Source organism: Saxophila tyrrhenica, assembly GCF_035928015.1.
Source record: "Saxophila tyrrhenica strain CCFEE 5935 chromosome Unknown scaffold_7, whole genome shotgun sequence".
In the NCBI taxonomy this organism is placed as follows: Eukaryota; Fungi; Ascomycota; class Dothideomycetes; order Mycosphaerellales; family Extremaceae; genus Saxophila; species Saxophila tyrrhenica.
The window spans coordinates 1,354,394-1,366,975 of NW_027041739.1; the positions used below are offsets into that span (position 1 = coordinate 1,354,394).

Below are 12,582 nucleotides of genomic sequence, written 5' to 3' on the forward strand. Positions count from 1 at the left end.
ATCGATGGCAGATCACCGAAATCCGCTCGGCGCAAGACTGCTATTTCACGGACGAGGAGACCGCTGCATGTGTTGACGAGGCCCACAAGCTAGGAAAGCGCCTGTGCGCGCACGCGCGTGCGAGAGACTCGGTCATCATGTGTAAGACCAGAAGAGATGATCCAGTGGCGGGCGATATCGTGCTGACAAGGGCCAGGTATCAAACACGGTGTCGATGTCATCTACCATGCGTCTTACATTGATGAGAAAGGTAGAGCATGGCCGTTGCCTTCTTGTCATCCGTCGTCTCTAACGGTCGCGCAGGCATGGACATGCTCGAAGAGAACAAATCGACCCACGTTGTGGCTCCTGGACTAAATTGGTTGATCGCAACACTTTATGATGCAGAGGCGTTTGGGTACCCCAACACCAAAGCCGAGGAAGTTGGCTATAAGACGGAGCTTGATGCAGCCATTGCTGGTCTGCGAGAAATGTCAGTGAGCTCCCTATTCTGGCAGGCCCTGGCAACGTCGTCAGCGATGCTGGTTTACAAGATACCTCGCCACTGCCGCCATCCAATGTGCTAAGCTGACTGTGATCATCAACAGGCATCGCCGAGGGATCGTAGTGTTGCCCGGCGGCGACTATGGGTTCGCGTGGACGCCCCATGGCACCTATGCCCGAGATCTGGAGCATTTTGTCAAGCTTCTCGGCTTTACGCCCCATGAAGCACTGATTGCTGCGACGAGGGGTGTGGCAAAGCTAATGATGAGATCCCACGAGCTTGGTCAGGTGCAGCCAGGGTACTTTGCCGACTGTATCCTGATCAATGGCAACCCTCTCGAGGACATCACAGTGCTGCAGGACCATGACAAGCTCGACGTGATCTGCATCAATGGTCGAGTACACAAGGCTGGAAGGAAGGAATACATGCCGCCGCCTGTCTCTGGGCAAGACGTAAACCGACATGTGATTGTGCCAGACTTGCCGCATGAGCTGCCGGAGGTCAAGCGGCCAATGCAGAAGCAGTACTGAAGGCGTGGTCTTGGGTTGTGTTACTTTCTTCGAGGATTAGCCGCCAGTATATTCTTGTCTGATGATCAAAGAACTACGTCTGATCTCCGTGCAGCATGTCAAAAGGCATGCATGCATAGACGTCCTTCAATTGCGTGTGACACTAGAGCGAGAAATTGCAGCATTTAGCCGAACTCGGGATGACGCTTTTAGCAAGTCCGCTTTCTCCGTCTGTCCGCCCGTCTTGCTAGACGACCAGCACGTCAGGATCGAAAGTCTAGAGCTGGCTGCAATCACTCCAACGCTCCAAACGCCTTTTGACCATCTCGAGGGATGCAATGGCAACCGCACGTTCCCGCAGATCGCCCATCTCGTGCGAGCCGTGCAGGATACGCAAAATCCGCTGTCCCCGCGATGCTACGCCGTGCGGGACGTGTCGACGACGAGGGATAGCGGCGACCGCATGCTATTACGCCAGCAAAAAGACGTCTCAAACGCGGTCATTGAGGAATGAAGTCTCCCACTCTCCGCACTCGGCTTCGAGCACACAGCCAGGCACTGTATCAAGCAGCAGCGATTTGGCTGAACGTGTGCAGCACCTGGAACAGCTACTGCTGAGTCGATCAGAGGGGGACAGACATGGTCACCTTAGTTACGGACCCACGGAAGACACTCACCATTCAGAAAGTCAGGACTTCAATGTGGAGGACGGCGTGTCTGGCTCCGATGCTGACATCCACGGCTTCCTGCGGACGACGAGAGCTGGTTACACGCGCTTCGTTCCTGACTCTCTGAGCTGGAATGCTGAATCGTCGGGTGATGAAGCACAGCCGTGTACCACAGCCCACCCTCTGGGACGTGGATCTTGTGCAAGCATGCAGGAATTGCTGGCCTGCTTGCCTCCTCAGAAAGCATGTCGAGAGTTGGTGTCCACGTATTTCTCCTCTTTCGCCTCTCTATTCCACATTCTTCACGACCCGACTTTCCAGAGACAATACAGCTACTTTCTCGAGGATCCACATTCGATGCCGTTGGCCTGGATAGCGCTCCTGTACTCTCTCCTGGCCACGGCGATCCTTGCTCTCCCGCCTGACAGTGAGCTCCTCTCCGACCTCAGCAGGAAGAAGACACCTTTGGAGATGTCTGCAGAGCTGACGCAGCGCTACCGAGATATGGCTGTGAGATGCCTCGAGGCAGACCACTACCTGTGGAACCACAGTGTCACAACATTGCAAGCCCTGGTCATACTGATTTACGGTATCAACCATAGCCATGGCCAAACATGGACTTTGATAGGTCTCGCTCACCACCTTGCTTTGGGCATAGGCTGTCATGTTGATCCGAAGACGCTTGGCCTGGGCGCGGTTGAGAGCGAGGAACGGCGAAGGTGTTGGGCTGGCTTAATGATGCTGTACACCAACCAAAACACTGCGCTCGGTCACATTGCCATGCCACACACGGCCTTGTACGCAACGTCGAGACCACCGGCAGATGCCAACGATGAGGATATCGGCGCGAACGGTCCGCGGCCCACGCAAATGCGGAGGAAGGCAACCCAGATGACATACCTCTTACTCAAGTTCAGGTTATACGACCTGTGCGCCGAAATCTGCGATGGAGTCTTGCGTAAGAAGACGCCCAACGTAGACGTGGTCAGAGAAATCGACAAAGTCCTACAGGAAGAGCGGCGCTCATGGGAAGCACGACTGCTGGAGGCTGCGGACACTGGCCCGATGCCAGTCCATCACTCCGCGCACCTGAACATCCTGTACAGCTACTCTAATCACTTGACACTACTGCTACATCAACGTCAGGCGCTCGACCCAAGCTTCGATCCTGCTACAGCGCAGTGGGCTCGCAACCGCTGCTTAGAAGGCGCAAAGCATCTGCTCGAAGTGCACGCAGCCCTGAATGAAGCACCTGAGCTGTCACCGTTCAGATGGTATGGACGGGGTTTGGGGAGTTTTCATGCTTTCCACGCCGCGACACTTCTCACGCATCTGCTTCGAATTCAGTTTGCCCAAGAGGAAACGAGTGATTGCGTCAATCTACTGAAAAGATGTCTGCGTAGGTTCGAGAGCCTGGCGGAGTACAGCGCGGTGTGCACCAAGGCTTTGCCCGTCCTTCAAGCATTAGTGTAAGGCCCTTCCTCTCAGAAACTGGCTGCTGCTCGCCGCTGACTATGCTGCAGACATTCTCTTCCAGCACAAGCTGAGGAGACAAGGCTCAGTGGTCCCAAGGAGACTTCGCAACAGCCTCATAGCCTTTCTGCAATGCTACCTCGTCAGGGACAGCCGTATCAGGCTCTCCCCACCTACCACGGCCAAGCGCACAATGCAATGCACGATACCACATGCTATGACCTAAACGCTCTACTGTGGCGATCTCCGCCTCAGCAGTGGTTGACGCCCGCGAACCTGCCGTGGGCCGACTGGACTGATGCCGCGCATAATCACATGATGCCCATTCTCGGCTGAACGTGCTTCAGTGGCTGTTCTCCGAAAAAGCCGGGCTGCTGATAGCGAGGATCCTGCCCGATGTTCAGCGAAGAACTGCCTAGGACCGGTAGAAAAGTGTGCCGTCTCAGACAACTGGACCCGATCGATTGCGCCAACATTCGAACAAGCCTCACTGACTTATGGATTAGTCGAATTGGTGCCGCACGCCCGGGAACGAACAGCGACGGCTATCAACGTGGACAGTATCGCAGGTGGGAATGGACAATGAAGCGTACAGCACTGCTTTGTCTCGCAACGTCCACTTTCGGCCTTTGTCCCCCGATCAAAGCCCGAGTACATAACCTCACCATCCCCCGACATCTCATTGTTCTCGAACTTTTGCAACCCAGACTCGACTTCTCGTACACCGGCTGGACCGCAACAACCCCATTCCACCACAGCGTAACCATCACAGCCAACATGTCCGACAAGCCCAGCACCCTAAAAACAGTGTCCGAACACCGCCACCCCTCGTCCTCCACCAAACCCCACCGCACCTTCATCCGCCACCCCGCGTCCTCCTCAGCCCACGCCTCTCCCACCCACCACGTAGTGCCCAAGCCCCACACCTCCTCCCACCCCAAACCCAAACCCACCGGCGCAGCAACACAACCCCACCAGTCCCTCACTCCAGCCGCAGCCCCCTCTTCCAGCACAACCGACGTCTACCCCACCCCCTCCACCCCTCCCTCGCACTCCTCAGGCGCGATCATCGGCCTCTCCATAACTCTAGCTCTCGTCCTGGTCGGCCTGCTCGTCGCCGGCGCGCTGTTCTACATGAGACGTCGAGCGGCGAAGAAGCGAGCAGAGGTGAGGCAGTCTGTGATGGGCGGGTTTGTCGAGATGGCTGAGCATGAGCAGGCGCCGCCGGTGATTTCGGCGCCGGAGCCGGTGAGGCCGGGGAGGGAGAGTGAGGCGTCCTTGGGCAGGAGGGTGACAAGGTTCTTTCAGGGGAGGAGGGTGCCTAGTGGGTGGATTTGAAGGTGGGATATAGAGGTTGATATATAATTAAGCCTGCGCTTTTGAGAAGCGAAGTAAGATTATACTACCTTTGACTTCTTCTCGGCCCTCTCAGCTCTCGAAGAATGCTGTAAAGTTTGCCACTCACCCGTGTTTGACAGCGGAGAATGCGAGTCTGATGGCTGCGTGAGAGTGATCATGGTCAACATGGCTTCACCTGCTTTTTTAGATAGCGAGCGTAGCTTCACCGCTTCAGCAATGAACTTACCTTCCCTGCTTCGAGCACAACGTAGTCTTTAAAACCAGCTCGCTCTTTCTGGGTAAGCTCACGACACCTGTACCGCCTCACTTTTCACATGACACCTGTCACCCGGTTTCCTTTAATGACGCATCCGCCGGCTTCTTGCAACAATCCACGGCCGCTTGCCAAACTTGATCAACCATCCATCGTCTCAAGACCTTCACGGTCCGTCCCCATAGAGCAGAATGCCACGTTCGAAGCTGCTCCTGACGGCGACAGCACCAACACCATTCCCGACAACAACCTCAGCAATGACCTCTCACGCCACCGTGTCGCCTCCGTCACCCATACCAACTTCTCCTCGAATGACAACGAGCGTACCGGGAGAGACGCTGGTCAAGATTACAATCACCCCATACGTTCCGACGACGTCTCCCACTCCACCACCGCCGCCTGCAGTACCCCAAACCGTAACCGTAGCGCCGGCGGCAATCTCTGGGGATCTGCAGGCGACAACGCTGACCACGATTTACCGCTCGCTGCCCACCGCACTGTACCCTACGAACAGTGATGCTCCATCCAGGACCGCCGTCGGTATTTCCTCTCCATCTGCATCTCCTAAGTTATCGTCGGAAGGGCATTGGGATGAGCTCTACGCTGTCCCGTGGCTGATATTGGCGATTGCGATCTTGTGTCTTGCTGGTCCAGCGGCTTATCTTGTCGGGAGGTGGGTGAAAGAGGCAGCTCAAGTACGGAAGAGGAGGAACACGAGAAGGACAGAGTTGACCGGCGACAGAAGGGAGATGCAAGAACGGAGAGAAGGGGCAGTGAGCGAGGTTGACGACTGGGCGGGGATGGCACAGTTGAGAGGTTTGGGGTACGAGACGAAGATTGAAGGAGGAAGAGGGAGGAAAAAGAAGGAGAAAGAAAGGCCTTGTGGGCTCGGCATATGCTTTGAGTAGGAGGCCAGCTTACTTACTGGAGTTCACTGCACTTGGGGTAAGGCAATATGTTGTCCTGCGCCTTTGGAGCATGGCGATAAACTCTTGGTCTTGGTCGTCACGTCATCGTGGTCGTCGCAGGCGTATCAGTGGCCACATGAACAATCTCTGCAAGCATACTCTGACGGTGTAGTACCATTTGCGAAGTTGTGGTCTTGTCGTTCTCACTATGGTGAAGTGAACAAAAGGCGCGCTCGCAAGAGGTGAAGTCGAGGTCTTGGCAGGCGTTGTCAGGGAGCACGTCATAGCGTAAACAGTGGAAATGTCGATGGCTGGAACGTCTGTCTGCCACTGAATTATCCAGCCACACTTCAACGACCACACCCAACATTCCTCCGAAGCAGACATCTCCACAGACACAATCACCATTATACCGACTCCTTGGATACCGGCCATACCACGCTCATTGCGACCGCTACTCCCACACCTCAGCGACTGGCAGCATCCAACACAACCTGCTAAGGCTCCGGCCAGCAGGTCACCGCACCCAACACCGACCACACTCCCCCTCCCATAGCACGTAGCACACCTCCACCATGGCGCCCACCACCCATCTCGTCCCCCGGGACAGCCCGACCACCAATTTCTCCCACGGCGACGGCGCCGTCAACCCAGCCAAACTCAACAACCAAATCTTCCTCGGCCTCTTCGCCTCCCTCGGCGGGCTGATGGTCCTCGCCTCCCTCTGGTTCTTCTTCTGGGCCAAGAACGGTGGCTTCCACTGGCAAGAAGACGACTGGGACGACTACAAATCCACCGTCCTGCGCCGCAAAGGCCCGGACGGCAAGACCCTCTCCAACGCAACCAAGAGCACCAAGCTCGGTGGTAGCACCATCGCAGGAACCCAACGCTACCCCTGGGAAGTCAAGATGCAGGCGAAGAGCGTGGTGAGCTACGACGAGAAAGGTCGCAAAGGCATCCTCGCCAAACGCGGCTGGGGCAAAACGCACAGCGTCTACTACTCCGACAACTTCACCGAGTCGAGAAGCGGCGGCACCGAGACCATCAGCGACATGACTGAGGTCCGCGACAACACCACCTGGAACCAAGAACAGCCCTCGCACCATTCAAAACGCTACCGCGACCGCGACGTCCGCGAGTACAAGAAAGAGCGGCCCGCACGTGTGGGCGGCTTAAATCGCGTGGCCGACGGCAGCGGCGTGAACATGGGCGCCTCCACCGTAGCAGGCTCGGATGTCTACTCCCAAGCCTCCTCCGACGTGCCCATCCTGCCTCACCACCAGCACAAACCCCCGAAATCCTCCACGCCCAAAAATAACGACCGCGCCGCCGCCCGCGCCCGCGACGAAGCGGCGAAAATGGAACGCCGCTGGAAGAAAGAGGCCGAAGAAGCCGCCGCCTCGCTCGCGCGCGAGTCCATCCCCGCGCCTAAGAAATCCGTCGCTCCCTCTTCCTCCAAACCCCCGTCCCCTCCCAAGCACCGCCAGGCTTCCCGGAGTTCATCGCCGAAGAAGCGCGATTTCAGCTATGGGAATGCGGGGCCGGGGAGCGAGGTGTTGAGTACGGCGTACACCGGGTCCAGCGGGCAGCGGTCGGGGAGTTATTATGATGCTTACCGGCCGAAGGCGGAGGCGAGTCAGTCTGGGGGCAACGAGAGGGAGAGGAGGAGGGAGAGTTCGCCGAGGAAGAAGGCCGGGCCGCGGTCGGGGGGTTATAGGAGGGGGGCGGATAGTGATTTGGAATGAGTGTGAAGAGTCTGGCTGAGCAAATGGGAAGAAGAGGGACTTTGACGGCTATGGTCGTGGAGAAACTGAGATGAAGGGGCTACGTGTTCAAGGGGTGCGAGAGTAAGCATAGACGACGTCGGCGTTTGCTCACTACATGGCCACCGCGGTGATCACGGCTGGATGTTGGGCACGAACTCTGTACTGGACTGCTGATTCAGGCGTTGAAGCGAAGCATAAAGCATGGGAAAGGAAGATAGCGTGGAACGGCATGGCACGAACGATCATGAGCTGTAGATAGTGTATCCAATCGAATCAAACTGAAGACTTCATGTTGCGCAGCATATTCCTCTCATTCATCTCATCTATGTCTCCACTCGATTAGCTACCACTCACAATGAATCAATGAGAAGGTCAATGGTATGAGAAGAGCAGGTTGGTAGTATGCATTGGATGGAGCAAAGGTCTCTCGTTTACAGCGCTACACATGCTATTGATGCAAGTCCTGGATGCCCTTCGCCGCGAGCACTTGCTCATATCTGGCATGCAGTCCAGCCATGCCATGGTTCATAAAAGTCGTAATATCATACACCTCGTCAATCGTCAATCGTGTTCATCCTCAGTCGCATGTCCAAGCAGGCTGCGTCAGCTGAGACAGATGCAGTGTCCTCCCATCAAGCAATCTGCCCCGTCACCTCAGTCCTGAAGATTACCACCCCACAACAGCAACAATGACTTTCTCGAAGTTAGATAGAATCCGAAATGGTACAAACAGATGCATGCAGGCAGGAATCCGCTCAGCGCTCATCAAGCAAGCAACTCAACCCTTGCGAACGCTCGCTCGCTCACTCCAAAAATAGGCAAAGGAGAAATCCGCGGCCGTAACTTTCCTTTGTGTAAGCGGGACTTTTCTCGGCCAGCTTTTGGGTTCTGCTCAATGGAACAGGGTTTCGATGAGCGTAGGATGTTTTTTGGTGGAAGCAAATACGACATGCCCGCCCAGATGGCTGTGCTTTTGCTTCCGCCGCAATGGTGTTCGCAGGCTGTGAGGATGATGATGATGGTGTAACGGAAGGCCAGAGAAGCGGAAGGTCGTATCTGAGTCGTTGATCCAGAAAAGCCTCCCAGGTACAGGTATGTGTCGAAGTAGAAGTAGCGCTGCGGTTCGCTTGAACGCCAAAACTCCCACAAGTCTTTCAGATGTGAGACATCGCCATTTCGATCGCGCCGGCAGGATGGGTGGTGCATGGCTCGCCGTGGTCCAGTCACTGGGAGTAAGAGGCAACCTCAAGAAGCCTTCCTCTCCCCCTTAACACTCATACTCCCCCTCCTCCCCCTCCCCCCCTCACTCGGCGCCCTACTCCTGCCCACCCGACTGCTCGAGCTCTTGCTCCCATAGTACGCGCTATCCCTCTCCCTCTCCTTGCCATTCCCCCCGGCCCCGTTGACGATCAACCGGGCCCGCCCGTCATCACCAGCTTGCACCTCGATCGTGCCTTCGCCGTGGAGGTGCAGCACCGTGCCGTTGCTCTCGACGGTGATACCTTCGCCGCGTCTGGACTTCGATGCGCCGGAGTGGCTGGTGTGGTGGCTGCGGCCGGAGACGCTTTCGCGGCGTCGGCTCGATGGTGGGTGCTGAGCCGCGCGGAGTTTCTCTGCGGTCAGTACTTGAGCCGGTCCGCCGCGGATGTCGTCCTGGTAGTCTTCAACCGCCTGTTCGCGACGACGTTGGTGGTCTGACTCGCGCCGTGTGCGCGAGGAGGTCACCGGCGGCGGAAGGTCTTCTTGCCAGCGTTTGGATCTCTCATGCGCCAAGATGGTTTCACGGTCGCGAAGGGACATGTATTCGACTCGGCGACCGCGGCTGTCTTCGACAGTGATGCCCGCTAGGCCTGAGTTGAGCGAAGACAAGTTGGTGGACTTAGTCCGGCTAGACGTTGTTGTTGATTGCGATGGGCGTCTGCTGGAGCGGGTGGAAGTCGAGTAGTTGGTGCGGGCACGCTCGATGGCAGGACGTACCGTGCGGTCCGAGTCGACGGCATCGGAAGAGTAAATGTAGTCGCCCATAGTGCCAGACCTGGAGCTGCGATGCAACCTCTCACGTGACGACTGTGTTGGGACAGCTGGTGCCGAAACGTAAGTTTTGCCCATTGATGGGCGCCGACGAGATGATGACGATGTAGTTCGGCCGTCTCGGGTATAACGCGGACGAGAGCTTGTGTACTCTTCTTCCGATACATCGTATTCGGAGTCGGTGTCGGACTCCGAGGTCTCCCGGTCGCTTGTTGGAAACGCTCCAGGTACACCGGAAGTACGAGCTGGATTGTGTCTGGCAGAAGTCGTCCGAGCGGAAGTGGTGCGAGCCAGAGGAGCAGTGTACCGAACATGCGAGGTATCGTAATTAGGAGTCACTGCTGCTGTCCGAGCTGAGAACGTGCGGGCTGCGGTCGGTGACGGAGGATAATTGGGGGAGGTTGGCGACGCCTGCACTGGTGCCGCTGCCGGGTACTGAGCGGACGCGCCATAACCGGACTGGTAAACCGCCTGCTGTTGTTGCTGCTGGGCTTGCAATGCCACTTGACGTTGATACTCCGCGTGTTGAGCTTGGAGTACCTGCTGCTGATACATCGCAGCCTGGGCAGGGTCGTATGCCGGGTAGCCATGAATGCTGGCTGGCCTTCCCTGCCGAGATGTCGATCGCGATGGCAGAGGCGCTTGTGCATTAAGCTGTGGCACGGGTTGCCCAGTCGCGACCTGCTGCACTTGCGCATATTGGTACTGCGGCAATTGCTGGTACTGCACCGGCGAGGAGGCGTACTGTTGGGCGTATTGAGCAGGATACTGGTACGATGCGCTCCGACGACGCGCAGCAATGGCGGCTGGACAGTTGGGGTCAGTGCAGTTGACATCGCTGCACTGCACAGGTGCTGTGGATAACGAGGCTGTCCTCGTTGGCGCTTGTGGCCGATTCTGCTGGCTGGAAGGCGGATGGACAACAGGTCGGCTTTTTGCTTGCACAGGCGCTGGTCGTGGTGGTGGTGGCATGGCCGCCGAGTCTGACACCGCTTGTGTGCTGGACGACTCACTCCTCCGGTGTGTCCCGCTCCCGTGCGAAGAGTATCCTGAGTCACTCGCTCCATCCCGGGTGTTGTGACGAAATCGCTCCATTGATGACGGCGGCGGCCCGGACGTCGTCTTCCGCCTGGCCTCTCGGCGTGTGCCCTCCTTTACGTCGCCTAGCTCACTGTCACAGTCCTCCACACACGCCACCTTCGCCTTGGCCGAAGGCATTGTGCCCGACTCAGCACCGTGATGTCCAGTGGACTTGTCGACTGTCTCGGGTCCTGGTGCAGATCAGACAAAGCGACGGCAGTGATGGTGGGGCGCATGCAGCGGCGCGCTCTGTATCCGCGAGCCTAATGGTATGCTGTCTCAGCAGGCGAGTCGGCAGGCGGAGGAGAACTTCTCGAAAAAAGTCGTCAGTGGGCGTGGTCTCATTGTTCCATGTCTCGGTAACATCGTCAAAGCAAACGAGCTCAGGAAAAAAGATGACTGTTTGTGGCAGCCACTAGGACTGTGCGACTTCACCGGTTCATGCACGACGCTGGAGGTGGGGGTCGAGCAGAGGTCCGGCAAGCTGCCATCTCAAGACGCCGGCTGCCGACGTTTGGAGGTAGGGGGAGCGGAGTCTTGCAGGAGAAGAGGAGAGAAAGTGATTGTTGAAAAAAGGGCGAGAATAGATGGTGCTGAGACGTTGCCAAAACACAATAGAAACGACGCCCGAAACGTGGGGAGGGTGGATATACTTGTTGGATCTGCTCTCGTCCCGTCTGCCGAACCGGCTGGCGAAAGGTGTCGCTAGCACAGGCAATAAGCGTCGCGCTCATGCAGTAGCAGGGACGCGATGATGGAGGTCTGCCGACGAGCTGCAGCTCTTCGTGAACGGGCAAAGCTTGCAATCCGTCGCTGGACGGCCAATCGTGATCCTCTCTCCCTGTTCGCTGGTGTGGTGGTATCGAGCTGCTATAGGTCGTCTTCCTGCACACGAGTGTGGTGGAGAGTGGTTGTTGTGGAATCGCTGAGGCGTTGTTGAACAAGAGGAAGAAGTCGGACGAGGTGAAGTGTGGTCTGCCAAGCCTCCGACAATGCCCGACAACGACGTCTCCGTCGCTGCCCAACCTATATTCCCCCATCAACTTCTGCCAGCCACTCGCCACCAGGGCCGACGAGCCCGCCTGGACGTGTGCTGCTTGCTGTCCTAAGCGAATCGCGGGGAACAACCAGGTTGGTACACATGCACGACATCGAGCCTGTCTCCTGCGCATAAGCAAACGCCTCCTGGCCACTCGTCGTCCCGATCAAAGCAACGAAGCACACTTCATAGTCTCAACCACTTCCCGCGGTCTGGTCGAGAAAGGCCTATCGCAAGGCTCACGACTCACCGCTTGTTGCACATGAGTGAATCGCACTGGTGTTGTAGGATGGCCAGCACATCGACGTGGCCATACATATGCTGTGTAACCTTGGGTACTTCGGTCATCGTACCTCGCGAGCACGTGCTAGCGGTTGCACATGACGGGGTGGGAGAACGACATGCCAGATCGAGATGTCGTGGCACGAGAGAAGGTATGGCTCGCGAGTGGTTCTACAGTACGCAAATCAGCAACACTGGGCTGGAAACTATCTCTTGCCACGCCAACTATGGCTCTGTAAAAGCGTGCTGGCTATTCGACACGGGTCATGGCAAAGCATGACGTACAGCCTAGCTGATGAGCTGTGGTGCACCGTCCGGCTCAGAAATGCTACACCTGACGAGTAGTCCTACAGCACGCCGGTCAGTAAGAATGGATGATGACCATTGTTCGTAACACGGCATCACTGCGAAGTAAGTCGTGCAACGAGATAGAACCACGTGCTTGTGCCCCCACTAAGAGAAGTGCCGGTGTGGCTCTGGAGAATGGTTGTGAGTGACGCTCGGTATCATGGTTGATCTCTCCCGACGGTAGGGCGCTCGCTCTGTACACGGAAGTAGTGTGGTGGTCATCGTGCATGATGGCATGGCAGAGCGAGGTGGGCGACACAAGGAGAACGTGCTGACGGGTTCGAGGAATGGTATGGCTTATATGGCTCTACAGTAAGCGTGTCAGTGATACTCGGGATGAAGATCGTCACTTGCCACGAGTCGGCAGCTGGTCTTGTAGACA

General features: G+C 57.0%; 5 protein-coding genes across 5 annotated transcripts; 4 read left to right on the plus strand and 1 right to left on the minus strand.

Moving 5' to 3' along the window:
- Positions 1-257: 257 nt before the first annotated feature.
- On the plus strand, positions 258-1,014 carry LTR77_005264 (uncharacterized protein; the record flags this gene model as incomplete). The annotated part of the gene is made up of 2 exons (XM_064802511.1): positions 258-472; positions 588-1,014. 2 exons carry the CDS (start codon positions 258-260, stop codon positions 1,012-1,014), a joined length of 642 nt encoding a protein of 213 aa, XP_064659872.1.
- Positions 1,015-1,868: 854 nt separating this feature from the next.
- Positions 1,869-3,470, plus strand: LTR77_005265 (uncharacterized protein; the record flags this gene model as incomplete). Its single annotated transcript, XM_064802512.1, has 2 exons — positions 1,869-3,130; positions 3,185-3,470. 2 exons carry the CDS (start codon positions 1,869-1,871, stop codon positions 3,468-3,470), a joined length of 1,548 nt encoding a protein of 515 aa, XP_064659873.1.
- Positions 3,471-3,911: 441 nt separating this feature from the next.
- LTR77_005266 (uncharacterized protein) lies at positions 3,912-4,472 on the plus strand (the record flags this gene model as incomplete). The annotated part of the gene is made up of 1 exon (XM_064802513.1): positions 3,912-4,472. The coding sequence occupies one exon, from the start codon at positions 3,912-3,914 to the stop codon at positions 4,470-4,472; it is 561 nt and encodes a 186-aa protein (XP_064659874.1).
- A 1,757-nt stretch (positions 4,473-6,229) lies between these two features.
- Positions 6,230-7,399, plus strand: LTR77_005267 (uncharacterized protein; the record flags this gene model as incomplete). The annotated part of the gene is made up of 1 exon (XM_064802514.1): positions 6,230-7,399. One exon carries the CDS (start codon positions 6,230-6,232, stop codon positions 7,397-7,399), a length of 1,170 nt encoding a protein of 389 aa, XP_064659875.1.
- A 1,266-nt stretch (positions 7,400-8,665) lies between these two features.
- LTR77_005268 (uncharacterized protein) lies at positions 8,666-10,669 on the minus strand (the record flags this gene model as incomplete). Its single annotated transcript, XM_064802515.1, has 1 exon — positions 8,666-10,669. The coding sequence occupies one exon, from the start codon at positions 10,667-10,669 to the stop codon at positions 8,666-8,668; it is 2,004 nt and encodes a 667-aa protein (XP_064659876.1).
- Positions 10,670-12,582: the final 1,913 nt, after the last annotated feature.